A 23,149-nucleotide genomic window follows, 5' to 3' on the forward strand; every position below is an offset into this window, starting at 1 on the left:
TCTCCTTGGTTAACGCAGCTCAAACGTATCTGAGGGGTTCACGACAAATGCTAAAGTAAATCAGACTCGCCAGTCATCCTTGCTTTAACCAATGATTCTGATTATGTGATAGTTACGAAAATTGAAACGTCATCTGTCTCAGAACAAAGGGGTGGGGGACCCTGAAAAGTGAATGTGGCTGCCACACTGCTTCCCATACACGGACATGTCTATTTTCAGTATCACAATCTCAATCCAATTATTTGGCCAATTTTACCTCAATGCTCATTTTTTAAAATTCTGACTAGAATTTTCCAACTACACTGTAACTTTAAGCTTTTGTGTTTCTTCTACATCTAAAAAGAATGCCATTTCCCAATATATAACTCCCAGATGTAGAACTCACAGATGATTCATCTCACAGAACAAGTGTTCAGAGACATCAGCTCCAAATAGAGGACAAACTTGGAATCCCCTTCTCCCTCAGAGTGAGACTCGCCTAGATCGGCTTCTCTCAACAAAGTTTGTTTTCAATTATATTTCCAAGTTCTTTTAACAATAACTGCCTGGCGTCTGGCACCAACACATCTGATTCTCTGAAGTGGTTCTCAAGCAGAAAGTACACAATAAGGAGAAAGGGGAAGGAAGGGAAGACCATAATTTTTGTTTTAGGTCAAATATTCTCTCCAAAAGCTCTCTTGGACATTCAATATCAGACAATCCACCAGCTATACTGCTCACGAAGGCCTGCCCTGCAAGGAGCACCGGCGACTGAAGAAAGCCTCTGAATTCATCCCCTAACCATCCCTGGCTCTCACAGAACACAGACCTCAGCGCAAAGAAAATGCCCTTGTACTTCTGAGAGCTAAGTTCCAAAACACTTTTGATAAGTCCTACGCAGGCCAGCTAGAGGAATCCCACTTGAGGAGTAAATCGCAGAACCCCTCTGGGGTACAATGAAAACTGTGGGATCTGTTTCTAACCCAGAAACAAGGTACCAAGCCCCAGAAGGAAAGTCACAGGGCAATAAACAAATAATTAGCAAGGGATTCCTAGGAACATGAAATTGAACGATCCGGCTGCTTTCAAGTCTAAGTGGAGAAAAAAGACAGGGATCTGTGAAGTTACCTAACCAGACAGACTGAGAATCCTCTAGGAGAGGATTAGATTAAAAAAACAATTCACCAGAATGAGGGCAAGTGTGTAGCAGAGAGAATGCCTGACATTGACGAGAGGCTTGTTGAAGGGTGGGAGGGTTATTTGGCCTATTTTGATCTCAGAAAGCACATGGGAAAAGGCCATCACTAGGTCTTAAAGGGAGAATTTTAAAAACAAAAAAAGGCTAGTTATTTGGACTATTTGCTTTAGTCCTAAATTAGTACCTAATTCCTGTTACACTTCCTGTCAAGAAGTTCCAAACCACTAATTGTGCCTCCAATTTCATTGCATTTTAGCTGCATCCCCAAACAAGTTTCCAAATTCCAAGGATTTGGTCTAAAGAAAGAGAAAATCCAAAGGTTCCTCCTTACGAAAATTTACATGACAAAGAATAAGTGGAAGGACCAGAAAAGCCCAAGAATTTCACTGAAGGCATCAAGGAACTCCATGTGGAAGAAAGGTGAATATTCAGACAGAGAAAACAGAAGCTTCTAGATTCTGCAGGATAAAGTCTTCTAAGGAGTCCAGTTATGATAGGGGGATAATGATTTTCAAGAACAGTGTTTGACCAAGAAGAAACCAATAAAAACCCAGGCAGATGGGTAGATGTGATAAAAATTTGACTCCCCAAAAAAGACCAAAATTGGAGCAATCAAGCCACTGCACTGCACATATTAAGCTGTTGAGTTTCCACCATGAAGGGTACACAATGAAGATCTCCCTGGTAAAAGGCTGAAAGCTACTCTGATACCCACCATGCTCCCTGCACAGTCAATGGTGAGGGTCAGCTCAGGAAGGACAGACAGGGAGGTGTGTAACTGCCCGCCCTTCAGCGATCACTACTGAATCTGTTACAGGTGGCCCACCTAGTCATTTAAAGCAGTTTATCGGCATCACCTACAACTGCCCTCATCCCACTGTGCACTAAAGGCCTGCTGGAGAAAGAGGCTGCCGGAAGTAGCCCTAAGAAAGGCAGACATAGGCAACTCTTCAGAAATATGTGACCTTAGTTTATTTACCGTTTTTTGACCTAAGTTCTTACAAGCAAAATCAAGGATCTAGAGTAGGTTTGCAGCAGCTTTCATAGTACTCCTTGGGCTAGAGGGGGAAAGGAGGCTCACCATCAAAGAAATACCAGGGAATATTTCCTCCCCTCACCACCATCCAAGGGCCCTCCCTGGAAGCCCCCACCACAACCTATGTCCCTGTGCTGCCCAGAGCATTTTCACTCATCTGAAGATTCCACTCTGAAGCACTGACAAGCAAAAATTATTAAGTAAGTATTCTAGATACAAAGATCAATTTACTAATTCTTACCATTCAATGAGTAGTATTAAGTTTATTCCTTCTTTGCTTCCATTAGGATAAAATCATAAACCTGAAAACGAGGAGTCACACATCCCTTTACGGAAAGGAAATTAATTGACTACCCCAAGGTCACACTGCCAAACAGAGGCAAAGCTGGGACAAAACCCCAAGGTCTCCTGACCTAGCCATGGGCTATTTTCCTATCCTACCACATTCCCGCCTTCATAGCTTTAAGAAAGTTATACTTCTTCCTTTTAAGTCAGTAGTCTGAGTCTGTTTGGTCAAGAACCCCTTGGAGAAGCTTAATGAAAATGTGGGCTCCTTTCTACCCAGGAAGATGAACTGAGCTCTAAAAGACTTCACATATAAAGTTCCCCAAACAACCCCCTCACCCCCCCAAAAAAAATTGCCAATCTTTATTTTAAGACAGTCTGGAATACAATATAATTTAATCATTTCTAAGGACTGTTTCAAGTGAACTTGTGAAAGAATCCAAAAATCTCCATAGAAGAGTTCCTGATTTTTCTCTTGGGCAAAGCACACCCCTTGAAGAGGCTAAACCACCCGTGGCAAAGAGTCCTACACAGACATCAAATCTGAGAAAACATTCAGAGGAATTTGGAATGGGGCAGCCCTTAATAGCTGCAAAACATTTTAGTTTGCTCTCTGGATCGCCTCTCCTCCAAACTCAACCCGGAAGGAAACCCCATCCCATGCAAGCTGCAGCATCTGCATCCATCACTTCATTGCATCAACAACCAACTTCCTGGGAGCAATGAGCTCTTCTGGCTGTTTACAGGTTTTGCAAGCACTGGGGAGCTTCTGCACCAGAAACTCACACCAGCCCAGGTGGAAGGAAGAAATCATGGACAAAAATAATCTTTTAATTAAAAATAAAATGAAAACTAAAATGTAGCTAAGATGCACAGTGCTGGGCCAAGGTACCACACTGCTGAAATCAAACGAAGGAAGTTCTCCCAATTTGCAAAATAGAAATTAAATTCCTAGTTGGAATTTCTCAATTGTAAGTTTTTCCCCCCATAAATTTTTTTAAACCCTCTGGCATGTGCTTCCACTTTTTTAAACACAGAATCCACTGTAAGATGGTATCTAATTAAATACTGTATAAATTTAATTTAGCTTAATATAGCCATGAGTTTAAACTGACCATGTTGGACAGCTTTTAAAACCACTGAACACTCCATAATCTATATGAAATTAGATTTTCACAAACAGAATATGGAAATCGTTCTATAAACTCTGATCAAGTGAATGGACCATGGAGGACTGTGTGACTCCGATTCGGATTCCTAACTAAGCTGTAGCCATGATGAAATCTATTCTAAAAGGGGCTCCTAACCAACCAAGTAACAGGCTGTGGAGAAATTAAACAAAACAGAACAAAACCATTCTGCAGCTACTTGAAGAAAAGCATTTTCAAATCTGTGTGAAGTTTAAATCAAGCCCAGAGGGTTCCAGGAACCCAGTGCTTTGCTTTTTGAGGATTTTCTTACAGAGTGCCTCTAACTCTATTTAAAGCAGCCTCAAGTAGCCACAGCTGGAGGGTCAGGCCTTACAAAGTAAACAATAGTTAACTCAATTCAGACTCTGGACTTAACTACACCCAATGGCTAATTATCCCTCTATTAAGTAACAATATCTGAAAAATCAGTTTTTCAATTACCCATTTGTAATTATGTTTGTTCACTAATGGATTCCAATCAACAATTAATAGCAGAGTAAAAACCTCCCAATTAAGAGCTACAGGGGGAGAGAGGAGAGTACATCAGAAATACAGTTCTGGCAAAGGACTCTAGGACAAAAGAGCTTCCTAAGCCCCTCCCAAAGAGAAAAAACAACTATTCTGAAAACAGAAATTAAGAGTGCACACCGAATGTGCTCAATAAACACTCTGTAAATATATAGCTTACCAAAATTCCCTTTGCAAAAAACACTTAAAATGAAAGCTGATTTCTTCCAAAAGTTGTTCAAATTCACATTTCTTAAAACACCCTTTAGTGAACTGTATAAGTGATTTACATCTCAATAAAGCTGTTAATTTATTTTTTTTAAAACTATATACATGTAAAAATAAAATTATATGCTTGGAAGTCCAAAAACATGGAGGCATAGGTGTACTGGGGCATAGATCAAACAAGAGGAGCTGCAGGCGGGTTCCTGACAGCTGGGGGATGGCACATAGAGCTCATCACATTATTCTGCCCACTCGTGCAGATGTCTGCTGTCCCCACAGTAAAAGGCAAGAAGAAATATCCTGTACCAACAGAGTGAGTTTTTTCAAAGTACCTGGCTGCACACCTAACGTTCCCTTAATTCCAAATTTTGTTTCAAATCAGACTTTTCCGATCTTCTCCACACAAGAAAAAGATGCTCGATCTCCAACAGCAGACTGACGTCCCAGTCAGCCGTAGCGGTCACTGCCAGGCAGAGCCCAGCGCGCTGACTTCTTTCCATCCAGCCCAGAGTGCCAAGACTCGAAGTACAAATGCTCCCGCACAGAGTGCTGCAACTACAAGATGATCTGCCCACCAGTTCAAAAGTGCTCAATCTCTCTCATAGTATCTATTAAGTAGGTAACCCAGTGAGAAGGAATTTATCAGTGCAACATATATTCTGACCAAGATAAGCAGCAAATTATTTGAAGGGCAAATTATAAGTTGGTGGACGTAGCAAAGGACAGGAGGGCGGGGGTGGGGTGAGGGAACACCTGCTATATGCTACATAAAGGAGTCTTAGAAGATGAAGTTGTGAGATTTTTTTAAGCAGATTAAAAACAACAACAACCCTATTATCTCCACCTTGTTCCTCAATATCCAGCCAATTCTGCTTTGCAGGATAGATCCTCACTCACTTTATTCATTTCTTACTAATAATATGAAACCTTAAGAAAAAAAATACATGTAGATCTTAAAAGATTAGAGCCTTGTGAACAACAAAAGTTTAAAGACTAATCATTGCAAAGTGCTTAAAGAGACAGGCCATGCTTTCTTTAAACTCTGAATGGCACCTTTTGCCAAAACAAACTGAACAACAGTGACTGGAACCTGCCTCCTGGTTCGTAAGGAAACCAAGATTAGACTTGCAGGGATGAACAGATTGGTTGTTGGCACAAAGGGCTTTACCGGCTATGCTAGATTTAACAGTAAAGATGCAAACAACTGAGCTGTTTATGTGGGCAAGGCTGTGAGTTGTACCCATTCACTGGGCAAGACTCTGGTACAGGTGCAGGGGACCCGCGGCACAGGGCTCTTCTGGTGGCGCCAAGGCCAGATTCCTCAGGTGACTGTACTCACTGCCCGTGGTCCCCTATAAAGTTACCTAGGACTGCAAGAAAACCAAAACGAAAGAAAAATGTCAGAGCTCTCCAGCTCTCTGCATACAAGCCCAAAATCGCCTCCCCTCACACCTCCTCCTCCCTCAAATATTTCCAAAGAGAAGTGGGTACAGTGCAGGGCTCAGCCGGCCACAGCCTGTAATCTAACCCATGTTCAGAGCACACCTGCATTTTTCCAAGCTATTGACAGAGAGGAGTTACTTGCATCTCAGTCAGACTCAGTTTCAATGAAACCGTGGGAAATAATAGGATAAAATTATTAGTTTAATGGCCTCTCACTTCCCTGCCTCCTTCCTATACCCCACCTCCCAAAAGGATAATGCTAATAGAAGTATTTGTACAACTGGAATACATTTATAAACCATCTCGATGATTTTTGCTAATTGTATAATTTGTTGCAACTGTTGATAGCTTCCCACCCATTCATCTAAGCTCCCCAAGGGCACAGGAAGTTTCACTGTTTCTCTCTATGCATATCACCAAAAACTTTATAGAGAAGGCTGCTTGAGTGTGAGCCCTGCCACCCTACCCAGTCCAAAAGAAGCCTTCATTTCAGAAAAGTAAACTTTTCCCAGGAGAACCTCTGTCATCAGGAAATCTGACTTGGAGAGACTCGCCATGACAGGGGATGCAAAATTTGATCTACTGAGGCCTTGACTTTCAAACTGTGCTCTGGAGCCATCACCAAGTTGGCCAACCCATTTTGTGGAACTGGGCTCAACACATGTGTCATCTAACTTTGTCCTCACAGCAGCTGTAAGATAGAATATTACAATCCCTTTTAAGAAACAAAGGAAAGAGTTTCCCCCAAATCACACACACAGCTGCAGGGTGGTGGGGCCAGGAATGGACCCTAGAAATAATTTCCAATTGTTCATCACTATTCCTAGTGAAGGGTGTGCACTCAGTGTGATTAATTTAACAGAATTAAAGTGAAGAAAGCTTCACCCTCACCCATTCTTCTCCCCATCAGTAACCCAAACCAAGACATGGATACAGCTGGGCAGCGAATACCCATTTAGAGGACACTAAGAACTGAAGGCAGGACATCAAGAGCATGACACCCGGGGAAATGGAGAAACAGCCGCTTTAAAAACACGACGACTTTCATAAACAGACTGGGTTTATGGCGTGTATTTCAGAAGACAATGTATAAAGTAATTGGATAGAAACCACATATAAAGTTTTAAATTACATAAAACATAACAGTATATAAATACATAAAGCATAAAACTTTTTTATAAGAAAAATACATAAGCATAACCCTCCAAACAAACCAACCAGGATACAAACTGGCCAACTCCAACTAGCCCACATACAAACTACAATTTTCATTTCTTTACAGTCTTGATCCACTCATTTTGCTTCATGACAGGAATGGATGTACTAAGTTCTTCACTAGAAAGTTTCCCAGACGGTCACATACCTGGCAAATTAACTGGTCAGCCTAGACAGCTATTCCATGCTCTGCAGTTACATAAAGTGTAAGTGCAGGTTCCAAGGGGGTAAACCATTGGGGAAATTTTAACCTCTGCTATTCAAAGTCCTACTTCTCTGCATGGAGAGATGAGAGCTGATCTGAGCTTCCTAACAACTCCCACACTTTCCATCAAAATACAAGCAGGAGACCAGCACATCACTGACACGCACCATGGACTGAAGCCAGGAGGTAGATGGCATGGACCTTACTGCCTCAATGTCATGCTTAAGTCATAAAAAAACCACTAATGGTCCCTGAATTTCCCACAGGCCAGGGAACATTGGGGATTTTTAGATATTTCTCCTCCTCTGCTGGGAATGTTTCCTCCACCCCTCCTCCCTCCAGGCTCAAGACACCGCCTTCAGCCTTTGAAACTGCCTCCATTGTAAACAGCCCTGAATATTAACACAGCCCAGAGTCCTCTTGCTTTTAAAAGACCCCCAGGGTTTCAAATTGCAGTCCTGAGGAGGGGAAGGTCCCCAGTGAGTAAATGTCACCAGCTCTTTCAAAACGAGTTGAAAGTTAGGCTTGCTCAGGAAACTTAAAGTTCTTCAACCTATGGGGTATGGCAGAGGAATCTCTTTGAGTTTTAAATAAGAAAAAATTAAAAAGGCCTGGGACAACCAATATTTTTTGCTTATAGTGACTTTCAATTCAACGAATCCCCTCTCTATATTCCTTTGCCTGTGAACATCACTTTTAAAATAGCCATAGGCTATTTTAAACAACCTCCTCCCGCCTTCCTGCTAACAGAGCTTCAGAGCTCTAGCAGGTGCACAAAATGGGTCCAGGTGCAATGTTGTCACACAAAACCCTCCTGCTCCCTCGCATTCCTGTCCACCCTGAAAGAGAGGATGCTGAAAAGACTGTGCACCAAGGAGACACCTCTGCAGGGTGGGGGAGAGGCCCTTTCATTGTGAGCATGTGTCTGAGGGAGAGAAAGGTCAGCCAGAGGCCGTTCCAGTGTGCTCAGGGAAGGCTGCCTGGGGAACCCAGGCAAAGGCATTCACAGGGCAGGAAGGGAAGCCTTCGGCCTGAGGAGCAGAGCTGGGATGCCGGACACTGGGACGTCCACTAGGAATCAGCTCTTGTCACTGCAATGAATCGTTTTCATCTTTTTGGAGATGAAGAATTATTGCCGACAATCCATTAAAAAAATCCAACCTTTGTGAAACTAGTAACCAAATGTAATTATGGAAAGAGATAAGCACACTTCTTTTTAAAACAGTCCCTTGAAAGGCAGGCAAGAACAGCTCTGACATACCCTAAAGGCAAGAGGGACACTAGGCCAACACAGCTGCTGGGCTCTTGGGGGGAGGAGGAGGGGAGGGTACTCAAAAATTAGATTTTTCAGCTATAATTTCATACCAGGGGGATTTTCTCTCAAGGCACCAATTTTGTTTGCCAGAGGCTTCCCCTTACTCAAAAAAAGGTGTGGGAGAAATAGTGACAGACCAGTGCTCCAGCATGGAGAGGCAAGGCCATGCTCTGAACTAGTGACAGACCAGTGCTCTAGCATGCAGAGGCAAATGCTCTAACATTTGTTGCCAAAAGGCCTCTGAGCTCCAGCTAAAGCAAAACTTTGAAAGCCCTCACACCTTTCAGATTCTCTCCACTGCCCCATGTGGAAAAGGCTTGCTATTCCAAACCACTGTCTGCCCATCTCGACAGGTAGGAAAATGTTCAGTGTCTCCTTAGTCCTTGCTAAGTGATAGAGACATAAACCAGAAACCAGAGGAAGCAAAGACTTCAGGACAGCCTGGACAATGATCTACTTCTTAAAAAACATAAACACAAGAATCTCAGTTTGGGTTCCCGAACAATTTGGTCACCTGCACTTTAAATCTAATTTGCATAAACAGGATGGGAAGTATTTTCCAAAGTCTTAATTCAGAGCACCCTGCACACCTGGGCCTCCCAGCACAGCTGTAAAATTTGAAAAACAAAGGCCCTCTTTGCTTCACAACTACAAAGGCAACCATGGTTTGTGTTTATTTCCTAATGTAATCATAAGCGCCACTTACATGCCCAAGCCCACGGTTTAAGGAACCCAGGTTTGGTACAGCAAACACATAAGAAGACATACTACGAAGAAGCCAAACCAACACCTTCTTCTTCATGTGGCACAGGACAACCACATCTGGTGTCCTCCAGTGGATGTCCCTGCTTCTGAATGCTCTGCATCTGCCCTCCACACTGAGAATCAGGGTTTGAGCTTCCTCCAGGGCCTCTGTCCTTCCTATCACAATCCCACTGGGCCATCATTTAGCTTCCAGAGAGGTTAAGCTAGCAACACTGTGCTCCACGCTATGCCACAGGTGAGTCTAAGGTATATTGTATTTAATTCTTCTTCAACAGTTGCTGAAGCCATGCTCTCAAAAATAATTTCAAAGAAAGCAAACATCTGAGTTCTAAGAAGTCCAGCTTCTAAGGTTCTGGGAAGTTAGAATAAGGCTTGGCAGTGCTTGGTGCTATTTATGAATGTGCTAGATGGACTATGCCAATCTCACCTACGTAATGGGATGGCAGACTCAGTTACAGTTTGACTACTACGACTATAAGTTATTGTGCTGAATAAGTTGTCCTCAGGCTCCAGGAATGAACACCACTCCATTCCTTATGCTAGGCCTAAGAACAATTCCAAAATTAGATGCACTGTTTACAAAAGCGAAAAAAAAAAAGTTCCATAAAGCCACAGGTCCCTTTCTGTCTCAATCCCACAGCCTGAAATTGATTGAACTAGCTGCAGTAAATCTTGTTCATGGGGTTATAAATCAGGTCAAAGCGTTTTCTAGATACGGTATAGACTCCGAGGGTGTAAACTTAGTGTAACTACAACATATTTTATTACAACATATACAGAAACTTTCTCCCAGCCCGGCCGGCATGGCTCAGTGGTAGAGTGTTGACCTATGAACCAAGAGGTCAGGGTTCAATTCCCTGTCAGGGCACATGGCCGGGTTGTGGGCTGGATCCCCAGTAGGGGGCATGCAGGAGGCAGCTGATCAATGACTCTCCTAATTGATGTTTCTATCTCTCTCTCCCTCCCTCTGAAATCAATAAAAACATATTTTTTTTAAAAAGGGAAAAAAAAGAAACTTTCTCCCTTAAGTCTTGCTGAATCAAAGCCAGGAATATAAACCATATAAATATTCTGATGGAAAATTCAAAATAAGACTAATGACTTAAATGGGGAAATCTGCAGTGTAAAGAAAAAAGGAAACAAAAAACATTCGCCTGATTTTTCTTTAATCAGAAAAAAATAACTTCACAATTTTTCAAAGGATATCCAATTTTGTACTGAACACTTTATAGCCAGAAGTCAGACTCTTCAATCTTTAAATCCAATCAGTTAACACCGTAATCAGTGCAATCAAGTCTACTGAAGCTCAAAACACACAGTTTGGTATTTATTGATCATCAAATGTGTGAATAAAAGAGAAAAAACTGCAATTTTAAAGGTATTTATGCCATGTAAAACATCACTCCTAGGCAACAGAAACCTCAAAAAACAACCAGTAGTTCTGCTCCAAAAATTAAAGGGCATGGTAAAGTGGATCTTGTGACCATAGGAAAAGTGCAAATAAGAGGACACCCTGTCCTTTCCGGGAAGTCACCACATCTGAACTAAGTGCCTTCCCCACAATGCCACTGACACATGGCACTGGGAACCACTCTTCCAACAGGTGGACACTGAAGAGTGATTCTGATTCTGCCCACGACTTTATTTTTTTAAAAAACTACCTTAAGAGCATGTACAGAAAAAACCACAATACCCAAGACTGCCCCAACTAGATAAAATACTACCTAATGGCAATGCTCTCACACACTGTGACCACTGGTTTCACTAGGTCAGTGAATTCCACAGAAGCCGCAGGACATCAAGGAGAAAACCTAATCATAACCGAAGGGCCCAGCTTCAGAACTCCGTAGCACTTGGTCATCCTAGAAATGTGTAGTGTAGTCCAAGGTAAATCTGGGCCCGGTCTTCAGAGGTACAGGATCTTCACATTAAAAAGAGATTAACTCCTCTACTTCCCCATCAAGGCAGCCAGATATCCAGACCACATGTCCTTAGATCAGGCCACAGGTGTTGGTTAAAACTTGTGTCACCAGTTTCTCTTTTTAAAATAGTGGATGTCATGCCTGAGGTTACGACTGTGCCTCTTCTATGTTCTAGGAAAGATGTCCAATTACTCAGCTGAAAAGCAGACTACTCATGCTAGGCCTTTCCTGTGAGGTACTAATAGTTCTGCAGAGATGCCAGTTACTGATAACTAAACAGGATTTCGACTCATGGACCGGACTGTTCAAAAGTTTTAAAAAGTTATATCCTACCGTGTTTACAAACGTCTACTGTGTTTTTCCCCTGTCCAATCTCCTGTAAGAAGTGTCCCACTAAGTCCCATATGGCCAAAATCCTGACAACACAGAAAAAAGCCTCTTTTGGGTGAAACAAACTGCTTAAATCAACCAAATCCCCGACAGCCTCTCCTGAAATAGCACTACTTCAAAACTAACTGGCACCCCTGACAAAGGAGAAAGGCTAGAAGGTGGGCCCCAACCCCACCCTACTGGATCATCAAGCCCAAGGGGGCCCCCAGGAACAGGCAGGAAGGGTCTGGAACCCAGGTCCCTAAAGTGCCAACCAGGCAGAAGTCACAGATCTCCAGGAACTCCCTAAGTCCTCTAGCTCGGCCCTGCAGAGAAGGTTGCCTGCTGCCCGGGAGAGAACCAAGTCGGGCCGCGGTCCTGGGGAGGGAAAGAGGCTGCACTCTCTCTCGCTGATCAATAATGTGAACGCAAGGCTGGAGCCCAGTCCCCTTCATTCATCCCCCACTGGAGGGCCAGGAGCTCGGGCACCAGAGTTGGGTTACAGGAGAGGAAAAAGAAACAGACCCACCGACGGCCTTCCTCACTCTCCCTTCCAGATGTTTCCCACTCCCACCCACGCGCACAGCACCTCGCCCCCGGACGTCCACTCAGTCTCACCCCGACGCCGGCCGCCCGCGCGGCCAGGCTCGCTCGCCTCCGGGCCCGCGGCGTGCACCGCTCTCCCGCAACTTCGCACGCCCGCCCTCCCTCTTCCGGACCCCGGCGCACCGCCTCCCCTCCGCCGTCCGCGCCAACCGCGCTCCGGCCACACAGCCTCACGCACACGGCTGGACCCGCGCACCCTTCCCGGAGAAGCACCCCCGCCGCCCAGCCCCGAGTGACAGCCCCGGGCGAGGGAGCGCGGAGGCGGCGGCACTCACAGGCTCCGCGTCCAGGCGGGCAGGTCCCCGGGCAGCGCCACCAGCCCGCGCCCGCCGCAGTCCAGCGAGTCCCCGGCGCAAGTGCAGGCGGCGGCGCAGGGCGCCCGCGGGGCGGCCGCGGCCGGGGCCCGCTCCAGCCGAAACAGCAGCGGCAGCAGCCACAGGAGGAGAAGACGAGGCGGGCGGCGCGGGGCTCCGGGCGCTCCGCGGACCGGCCGCGCCATCTTGTCTGGAGCGCGCGGCGAACTCCGGGCGCGGGGGCTGCGAGGTCCCGGACGACGGCGGCGCGGGCGGGCCCGCGGGGACTGAGCTCGGCTCTAGGCTCCGCGCCGGGGCATGGCCGCCCGCGCAACTTCTCTCCGCGCCGGCGACTCCGGCGCTCAGCGGGCCCCCGGTGCCCGGGCTGCTCTGCAGCGCCCGCAGGGGGCCGCGAACCCCGCGCCCATCCGGGCCGACACGCCCGCGGTCGCTGCGAACCCCGCGAGTCCCGGCGAGAGGTGCCCCGCGGCCGCTCCTCGTCCTCTCGCCGCGCTGCGGGCCGGCGCCGCAGCTCCCGCGCACGCCAAGTGCCGCCGCCGCTGCAGGACGGCGCTCAGCCTCGCAGCCGGACCTCCGCGCCCGCGGGCATCTTCCTCGAGGCTGCGAGCACCCCACGGCGGACCCCGGGCGGGCGGCGCGGCGACCCCCGCAGCCCTCCGAGGGCCCGGCGCGCCAGCTGTCCCGGCGCTCCCGGCAGAGCGCGCAGTCCCGGACGACGCACGGCTCCTCCGCGCCGCGAGAGCCCCGCCGGCCTCGCCGCCGAACAATCAGCGGCTCGCCGCTCGCCTCCCCGCCGCCCGGCCCCGGCTGGTCCCGAGGCCCCGCCCCCGGCCGCTCGCTTCACACACGCCCCGGGTTCCGCGCCCCGCGGCCTCCCGCCGGCCCACGTTGGACGCTTTGCGGTGGCGCCTCGCCACGCCCCCCGCTCCCTGCTCATTGGCTGCCGGGGCCTACGGCGGCCAGCCTGGGCGGCCATTGGAGCGCTCGCCGTGGTCCCGCCCCTCCGGCCTCTCGGGCCACCCCGCCCCACTTTCTTTTCCCACCCAAGGTGTGAAGGGCGGGGGGAAGTGGGAGGGGAGAGGCAGAGCCGCGCTCCGGCCCTTAAAGGGGACGCGCTGACCGCGGGGAGCAGGGGAATGCGGGCTGCGGAGAGAAGTAAACACTTGCCCTCCGGGTCTAAGGGAGGAAAGAAAATTGGTTAAGAGCGTAACGCTCCCCTCCGCCCCCGGTTTGGAGTCGACTGACCCCAAGGTTTCTTTCCTTCTCCCCAGGCTGCAAACAGGGCCAAAGGTTTACATTTAGAGCAAATCTGCACCCGTTTTCCAGGTGTCTTCTAAGAGCAAAGGCACAGATTTAAAACTTTACATATTTCCTACTGATTGGAGCGTCTTTCGTTGTTTACTTATTAGGGGTGCCCGTCTTCCTCCTCGCACAGCTGCGAGCTCCTCTCTGCTCCTGACTTGTTCACTTAAACCCAGCCACAGGTCCCCGACGTCCTGCGGAAACCGAGTCCCAAAGGTGCACTGGCTCCAGCCCCGCCTCCACCGCGCCCCCACCCACCCCGTCCCTTAGGGGAAGGGCGCTTCTGGAAATGCCCAGCCTCCCACAAAGCCGTTACTTTGCTTGTTTGTTTGTTTGCTTGTTTGTTTAAAACAAAGGGTGTTTTTTTTTAAGCCAGTTTTCAGAAGCTATAGATGGCGTACCCCTAAGAGAATAAACAGATACAATATTTGTTACAAAGCTGCTTTGACTGCTACAGTCAGGTGGGAACAGTAACCCAGCGTTCTGACAGTGCATCAAGCAGCAAGGCAGGCACCTGCGAGGAGGGACAGAGTGAAAAAAAGAAAAAACAGCACGGTAATATAGCTAGCTGCCCCTCCGGGCGCCTTGGTTTACTGGTGCCTCATGCCCCTTCCCAAGAGCAGGCAAGTTTCTAACACAACTGCAACACTGTCAGAAAAATTAAGCAAATTGAATCTGTTGAAAAACGTTTGGGCCAGCAAAGGAAATCTGACTTCTGTTTTAGGAAAACAAAGGGGAGAAGATGTTTCTCAGGAAGAAAAAGCAAGAAATGTTTAAAGGGTTGTGTTCCATTTTTGACACATTCCAAGGGGGTTGCATTAATTAAGATGCTAAGCTTTCCTCAGCCATAAGAACACCTCTTTTCTTTAACCAAACTCGGGTTTGGGCTTGATAGTCAAGTGGTTACTGGGTTCTTCTTAGTCTTCCTTTTTCCTCCCTCCCTTCTTCTGATTCTCTAGCCCTGAGATATTGATGCCACATCTCCCCTCCCCTCCCCTCCCCTCCCGCATCATCTCAGCACTTGTGCCCAAAGCAATGCTCAAATATGTGTGTAAATCAATCCAAATATGATTTCCAAGAAACATTATCTGAAAAATGCTGCACCTGACCCAGTCTACCCAGGGCTCTAACCAGCTTTGATGTTTCCTTTGTAATCCACATAAACATAAACCTTCCAACTGGACAAGAAGAAGTGTCTCTTTGTTGCAATGCCTTTTGGTAAAATAATAATAAGCAGAGGAATGGAATTTAAAGGACACTAAATTTAAAATGAAACCCTCTTTGTCAATGTTTCTTAAATTTTCCAAGACCAAAGAACAACAAAAGAGTAATTGAATGTCAAATAGCCATAAACATGTCCCTCAACAAAACTGTCAGATGCTCTTCACCCCTCCCCCCAATGAAACAGCATATGCAGCAAAAAGAAATTTAAGTCATTGAACTTGAGCTGCTGAACTAAAATTATCTTTCAGGTTTGTGCCACTACTAGTATTGTAAAAATGGGTATTTATTGTCAAATGTTTTCCAAATGCTTGTGGGTGTACCTGTGTAATGCTTTTTAGGGACTCAAGAGTTTTGGAGGACAGGATTTGAGGATCTGCAAGGTGAGGGCATGCCCACAAGTCTCAAGCATCCCCTGTGGTCTGGTTACCATGCAGCCAGAGAGGAGGAGTCCAAAACTGAGGAACTCTTGGGGGGACTGGGCGCCTGAGCCTTGGCAGTTCCTCTCGTCTACAGCAGAGCATGAAGTCATGTCTGCTCCCCATACCATGTATGGAAGTTTGCCCACATACTAGCAACCTCCTTGTGATGGAGAGGAGTGAGGGCTTCGCACAGTGATGTACAGCTCAGGGGAGAATTCATCTGTAGCAGCAACCTAAGATCAGAGAGACCTGAACAGCAAGGGCCAGTTTCTAAGGACACCTAGGCCCCTGATTATAAAAGAACAAGCCTTGGCCTGTTCAGCACAGAGCAGCAGTTAATGTGGGCACTCCAGGTCCTCACTCTCCTTCATTGACATTTTCATAATTTTGAATACTTACTCCTTGAAGGGGTCATCCGGGGACTTTACGTTTTCCAGTCTGTTTTAATCTACTAGAGACCGAACTCCAGGGCCAGCGTCAAATTAAGTCCCTAATGAGAATGACCGCAGGTCTCTCTTAAATCCAGAAGCCCTAGCAGTTAATCATCTTAAACCCAATGCCGGAGAGGAACCCAACATTTAAATAGCCCCAAATCACCAAGTGGGGAGAGAAGCAAATGACAAAGTAACAAGAAAGCAGGTTGATCACAGGCATTTTTAAAAAAACACACACAAATTCCAGGGGACTGAATTGTGGCAGTTTGTTACAGTCTAGGTGACGGTGGCCGACGGTTTTACAGAACGCTGGCGCTGAGAGGTGCTTTCTTACCGGTAGAGATTTCACATTGTGTCCGGCATATTAGGAGAGCACCAGGGCAGTGTTCAGGAGACCTGGATCCTGGCCAGGCCCTATTACCCATGAAACCTTGGCCACTCATCTCCTTGCTTTAAGCCTCAGTTTTCTCAAATGGAGGCAAGGATAATGGTACTTCTGCCCTGAGTGCCAAGACAGTTAAGGAAGGATCCAGTGTGACATAGGACACAAGGGGCTTTATACACTGTTCAGGGCTACACACATCTAAGGCTTCTTTTAAGGTGTTAATGAATTTGAACTCTGAAAATCTGAGAGTCCACATACACACTATAGATGGAAAATCTTAGTAGGTGCTTTCAGCATAGAGCGCCCCCTCCCCGGAATGCCACAAAGAGTTAATAATTACCTATAAAACCCCTGGAGGCTTGCTGGGTGATGACAGCCCTGCTTTAAGCCTGTTTTGTATCTCTTGTCCAAGGAAAATAAAGCTGTGTACTCATTAACTCCTTCATTGCATAATCTTGTCAAAGAGATGGATTGGTGAAGGCGGTAAGGGGGAATGAGTCCAGGGATGGAACACAGAGATAATTTTGAAATTTCTCTATTCCCCATTCCAAGATTTTTCTTTGGTGGATGTGGGAAGAGGTGTGTTTTCTTGTGCAATCACTGCCTATTGGGATACTGGTTAATGCCCAGCAGTGCCAAGTGTAGCTGCTGCATTTCCGCAGCAAAACTGGCTGGTGCCTGTGGCTCGGCTGTGACCCCGCACGTGCCCCTGCCCTCTTCTTCAGAGCATCACCAACCAAAGGCCAAGACTCATCAGAGTCCAGCTTCTGACACTATCTAGGACCTGCACACTTGCCCTTCCTTGCCTCGTGAATTTGCCATTTTAACTGGTTCACTGAAAGGATAACATTTTTATGAGCATTTCAAATTTCTGCAATTCTGGGGTGATTGTCCCTGTAAGAAGCAGCCTCTTGGCTCCAGTCAAGGGGGGGACTGATTACATCATCTTCAGGGACTGCACCTCTCCCCCCCAATCTGCTGTCTTTGTGACTGTCACTTGGAGCAGCACGTGAATATGACCATTACTATTATTCCCACTTTACAGATGAGAAAGCTGAAGTTAAGTAATTATGTCGAGATTACACGGGGTCAAGAATAAAAACAACCTTAAATCAAAGTTCCATCTCGCCCTGCTGGGCGTGGCTCAGTGGTTGAGCATACACCTAGGATCCAGGAGATCGGGGTTCGAGTCCCGGTCAGGGCACATGCCCGGGGTGCAGGCTCTACCCCCAGTCGGGACGCAGGACGCAGCAGATCAATGACTCTCTAATCATTGATGTTTCTCTCTCTCTCCCTCTGCCTTCCTCTCTCTAAAATCAATAAAGATATATAAATATATATGTCTTAAAAAAAAAGTTCCATTTCAACCATTGTCATGCACACTTTAAGTTCAGTATATGTTTCATGAGATGTGTCATGGTGCTTATTTCTGAAGGGTAAGGTGAGAATGGACATAATGTTTTCCTTTTCCATACTTACTAAGAGCTTTCCAGAATTTCCTCTATGATTAGAGGAAATTCCTCATAGACACATTTGTGTGATGACAATGGCTAATAATTACCAAGCACTTACTATGTGCTAGGCATGATTTCACAGTATGGCTTAATTTCACTGAGGTCGGATACGAGTTCTATGAGATAAGCACCATAAGATCATCTTCGAGGTGGAGAGGGAGAGACTCTGGTCAATCAACTTCGAGGTGGAGAGGGAGAGACTCTGGTCAATCAACTTGCCTAAGCCACATCCTCCCAGGGGTTCAGTCAGGAACCCAGAGCCTGTGCTAAGTCATCCACCGTGATTGCCTGAAACTCTGTTATCACTATATTGGATTTATTTCTGTGTTGATCTCGCCTTCTAAACTCGTTAAGCTGAGAGTCTGAGTCTTAGCCTGTCTTGGTGTTCCTGTTGTCCAGCACAGGCTCAGGCACCTGGTAGGCACAAAGGCAACGCCTGCGGCCTGGGCCCCGCCTGCTCCCCAAGGAAGGAGACCTATCAAGCACCGCCCCCCCCCCCCCCCCATCTCATACACGCTGCTCTTCCAACCCACTCACCTGCAGCATCACCGGCACCTGCAGCTTGTCAGAAACGTGAATCTCAGCCCCCACCCCAGACCCACTGGATTGGGATCTGCCTTTTTTTAAGGTCTGTGGGTGATTCGTTTGCAGAGGGATTAGGAAGCACTGGGTTACCCTACATACCCCACATACACACCTCCTATGACTGTCTCCCCCCCCCCACTGCCATGAGGAGAGACCATACCCTGCGCTCAACGTATTTTTATGTACTTGTAGTGTATTTACATTTTCCACATTTTCACAAGTCCTTAGTATATTAATTTCAAAATTATAAGCAAACATGTGGTTGGCATTATAGCCCCTTAACTGAAGAGCATTCAAAACATCTGCTGCCCATGAGATTTTGGTAAAATCCTCTCGTGCTGTTCAACCTTTTCTTTGAGATTCATTCAGACTAATAAGAAAAGCATTTAAGAATTTTATGGCTTGTTATATTTGTTTCCAAAAAAACGTTTGGGTTTTTGACACACTTCAAATTTATCTTAAACATATAGACATACATTATATGCTTCCCATAGTCATTCTTACCCATGAGCTACATTCTTTAGATAATCATTTGGATGCCCTTATTTCCCTGGGGGAGTTCTGACACTCTTCTTGGATTTAGATGCTATAAGTCAGAGAAAGATCTTTGCCTTGCCACCAGATCCCCCCACTGACACCTAAAAAACACGGTTCTTTCTTATTGGAAATGCATTGACAAAGATTCAGAGAAGGCAAGTGTGTCTCGGTGAATTTCCTGCAAAGGTGGCCACCACTAATTCCTCCCATCAGGAGGTGGAGTATCTGTCCCTTCAATCAGGGACGGCCTGTGACTTGCTTTGATCAATAGAATGTGGTGGAAGTGACACCGTGCCAGCTCAAAACCTGGCAGCTTCAGCTCTCACCCTCTTCCTGCCTGAGCTGCATGTAAAGAAGTCCAAGTCTCCTAGACATGAAGGCCCTGGAGGATCAGAGATCTTGCAGAGAGAGAGGCTGTGTGGAAGAAAGCTGGGCAGCTCAGCCAGCAGCCAGCACCATGACCCCAAACATGAAAATGAAGCCATTTGGGGCAGATCAGCCCAGCACAGCCACCAGCTACATGCAACTGCATGGGTGAGCAGAGCCAGCACCCGTGAGCAGAGGTAAGCCGTCCCACTGAGCCTCGCCCAAACTTCTTAAGCACAAAACAGTGCCCAGTAAAAACGGACCTTGTTTTAAGCCACTAAATGTTGGAGTGAATTGTGAAGCCATGGATAACTGAGACAAGTGTGGTTAAGTGGACATGCAGTAAAACATGAGTAGATTTGGGAGGGGAAATAAAGTCTAATCAAATAAACCTGTCACTAGGAATGTCAAAAAATAGTGTTATCAGTTGACCTTCCTGACATGTTTGTTAGGATCCTCGATTGAATGCAACATGCCAACTGGCTGATGTGGTTTTTTTGAACGAAACCTCCTGCGTTATAAATATTCTGGTTCTTCCTCAGGCCAAAAAATGAGCTCCCTCCCCCCTCCCAAGGGCACAGGTAAGAGAAATGCAGTGTCTGCTTAGTTATACAAGGCAGATTCTCCCATGTGGCTGGCAGTAAAATAACCAAAAAAAATGAAATAACTGAAGTCCTATTATATTCTTCCTGAAATGGTCAGATAAGGCTCAAAGTGTTCATGTGAATTTTCATGAGACAAATGGATGAATCTCAAAAAATGGAATCCCAGCCATAAAATTGATATTGAGATATGGAGTTTGGATGTGCCTGTTTAGTAGGGGGTGAGGGCGGTAGGCGTGTGTCTCTTGGGCAGACTAACGCACCCACCCAGTAGCTGTCTGGGCGTAAGGTCTGCAGGCTCAGCTCACTGCTTCCTTATGCATCATCTTGCACTCTCTCCAGCTCTTATTTGTTACAGGCCTTAACTGCGAGTGACATGGGGGAGGGGCACGGTGGGGTGCAGAGCCAAGTTAGCTGTGTCCCTGCCATCAGGAAGTTTGCATCCTTATGGTTTTGTTGACTGCTAGCTCCCCAGCATCTAAAAGAGTGTTTGGCAAATAGCAGGTGCTCAATAAACAGTGTCAAATGAATACAGGATTGAATGAGCATGTGGCTTCCTATATATGAACTCCATTTTTCTGTAAAGACCGTAAGCAACTCACAGGAAGCAGTCCTAAAATCACAGACTATTAGAAGACAAATGGGCCTTCGTGATCTTTTAGTGCGGCGGGTCATACAACCACCCCAGACCTGCTGGAACAGAAACCCTAGGGTGAGGCCCAGTGCTCCATGTTTTAACAGCAGAAGATTTTCATTCCCCTGTTTCAGAGCCACCCATCTAGTCTGAATGCAACATTTTCCAGACCCCAAGAAGGAATAAGGTGGCCTCAAGGTCACACAGCTCCTTAGTAGCTGCAAGTAGTGCCTGGTGACTAACCATCTAGATCTGCCCAGAGCTGAGACATTCCCAGGTCTCAGGACTTCTAGCAACCAACACAGGGGAAGTTCTGGGCAAGTTAGGAAAAATTGGTCACCTACATTGGTACCCTAGTTACCAAATTCACACCTGGAACCCCTTTACCTGCCGTACAGCTCACCTCGGGGAGCACTGACCGCATGCTAGGGAATGACTTGAGTGCTTTCAATGCATTAACTCCTTTAATCCTCTTGCTAGCCCTAGAGGTAGGAACAATATTATCCTCAGGTCTCCAGCCAGGAAATTAGACTCCAGAACAAGGGCTCTTAACCATCTCTCGCATGTACCTTCTTTTTGTTAGAGTGAATCCCCAGTTCCTCTTCCACTTAAAACAAACAAACACCTCATTCCTTCATTTGTCTTCATAACACTTTTCACAGCTTGCAGTTATTTCCACAATTTGTCTGCCCGTTTTTTAAAACGCAGCCTGAGGCTGCTGCTCTGTCTCACACATCACCTGGAATGGAGCACTCAGGACAGGAGTGAATGAATGTCACAGGCATGTGGTGGGCTTCCCAAAGAAATCTTATATTAACCAAATACCTACCGTGTCTCGGCCACCATCTAGGTAAAAAGGTGGGTCAAACTTGGCCTTCAGGTAGGGTTCCTTTGGCCTGCTTGCATTTATTTTCAAAAATTGAACTTGACCTACTTTTAGGAGGTAGGCATCTGTTAACTGTCTTAATTTATATTTCCCGCCTGCCTACTGTGGCAGGCATTTGAGTTTGCAACTGTGATTTCAGGATTTCTTTAACATTAATTCATTTTTTTCTTTACAACAAGTCTATGCAGTAGGCATTCCCATCTACACTTAAATAATATAAAACTGAGGCTTGGAAAGTATAGGTAACCTGGCCAAGGTCACAAGCTTGTAAGGTGGGAAACAGGGTTGAACTCAGAGCTAACTCTTCTTACCTCCTTCACCAGCCCTCCCTACCTTCCCCTCAGGCATTAGGTTCTGTAGGCACCGGCCTGAGGGTCTGCCTCATCCCAGTTGAACTGTGCGTTTTTACAAGAGTGAGGCTTCTACAAAAAGGAGTCTCCTCTTGCATTCAATAGAATCAGTCCAAATGCACCGAGGGTCTCCTGGATGGTTCTTTCCTATGGCTCTGGTTTCCCTCTCCCCAGAAGAACATGGTGATCTGGAAGCTAAGTGGGAAGAACAGTCAACTGTTTCAAAACACTTTTGAAAGGTGAAGATGAGACTAAGAACTGACCGCTGGATTAGTAATATAGATTTCATCTGTGCTTTGACAAGAGCCCTTTTGGTGAAGTAAAGGTAACAAAAGCATGATTAGAGTGTTGAAGAGAGAACCGGAGATAAACATTGCGCACAATGAGGACACAGAGCGCTTCTGAGGAATTGTCCTATGGAGGGGAACAGAGAAGTGGGGAGGTAGCTGCAAAGGGAAATGGAGCCGAGAGAGTTTGTTTTGTTTTGAAATGGGAGAAGCAACATATTTGTAATGATGACAATATCATTGTACAAAATAGGGACAACCAATAATGTACCAAAGGAAGAAGAGAAATGTGGGACCAATATTCTTGGATAGCTAAGAGGGGATGGGGTCTAGTGGGCAAATGGAGGTGATGGTCTGAACTGGGACAGCGGAACCTTCCACGGGTTGGAAGGCAGGTTATATGCAAAGAAGCAGGTGGCGATGGCGGTGGAGTTGGTGGATGCTCTCCTCTGATTGCTTCTTTTTCCTTGGTGATCTAAGAGGCAAGATCACCAAGAGAGACAACAGGGTGGAGGTGCTGGAAGTTTAACGAGTAATGAGAAGGTATGAAATAATCACCTCTGAGAGTGGGAGCGAGGACAACGGAGTAAGATTAGCTGGGGGCATAAATGCCCACTCGAGGTTAGAGGACATGAATTAAAGTGTGACTAGTCAGCACGGCCATGTGTTTCTCTTCAGTCCAGTTCTTGTGCTCAGGTGCAGGTTGGTCCAGTACCAGACATAACCAGGACTGAGGTTTTGCCAGAAGAGCATGAAGGGACAAGAGGGCTTGGGAATACAGGTTAGGGAGTAATTATAACAAAAAGCCATGAAGATCAAGCTAGGCAGCAAGGGGCACGAAGACAGAAAGGGGTGAGGGACACTCCAAAGGCAATGGGATGGATGGAATAGGTCCCAGGGGGGTTGACAGTCGTTGTGGTCAGAGCTACAGGAAGTGAGCAGGGAGGCTGATGGGGCAGAGTTGCCTCTAGTTGGCAGGGACAGGTTGGGGTCGACCGTGGGAGTAAGTAGCTGAGAGTGTGTGGAAGAGGGAGGTCTGGCACTCAATAA

The 23,149-nt window shown here is 46.6% G+C and overlaps 1 protein-coding gene across 2 annotated transcripts in view; it reads right to left on the reverse strand.

The window, feature by feature from the left end:
• Positions 1-13,046, reverse strand: part of LRIG1 (leucine rich repeats and immunoglobulin like domains 1) — a 106,985-nt gene extending 93,939 nt beyond the window's left edge. Inside the window, exon 1 of one of the 2 annotated variants that reach the window (XM_087825102.1) lies at positions 12,536-13,046. In XM_087825102.1, coding sequence (XP_087681228.1) covers positions 12,536-12,759 — 224 coding nt within the window. In that variant the 5' untranslated portion in view covers positions 12,760-13,046. The remainder of the gene's footprint in view (positions 1-12,535) is intronic. The other variant, XM_087825101.1, reaches the window with a different exon arrangement.
• Between the last annotated feature and the right edge of the window lie 10,103 nt (positions 13,047-23,149).

This window comes from Miniopterus natalensis, chromosome 15 (genome assembly GCF_054644295.1).
Source record: "Miniopterus natalensis isolate mMinNat1 chromosome 15, mMinNat1.hap1, whole genome shotgun sequence".
Classification (NCBI taxonomy): domain Eukaryota; kingdom Metazoa; phylum Chordata; class Mammalia; order Chiroptera; family Miniopteridae; genus Miniopterus; species Miniopterus natalensis.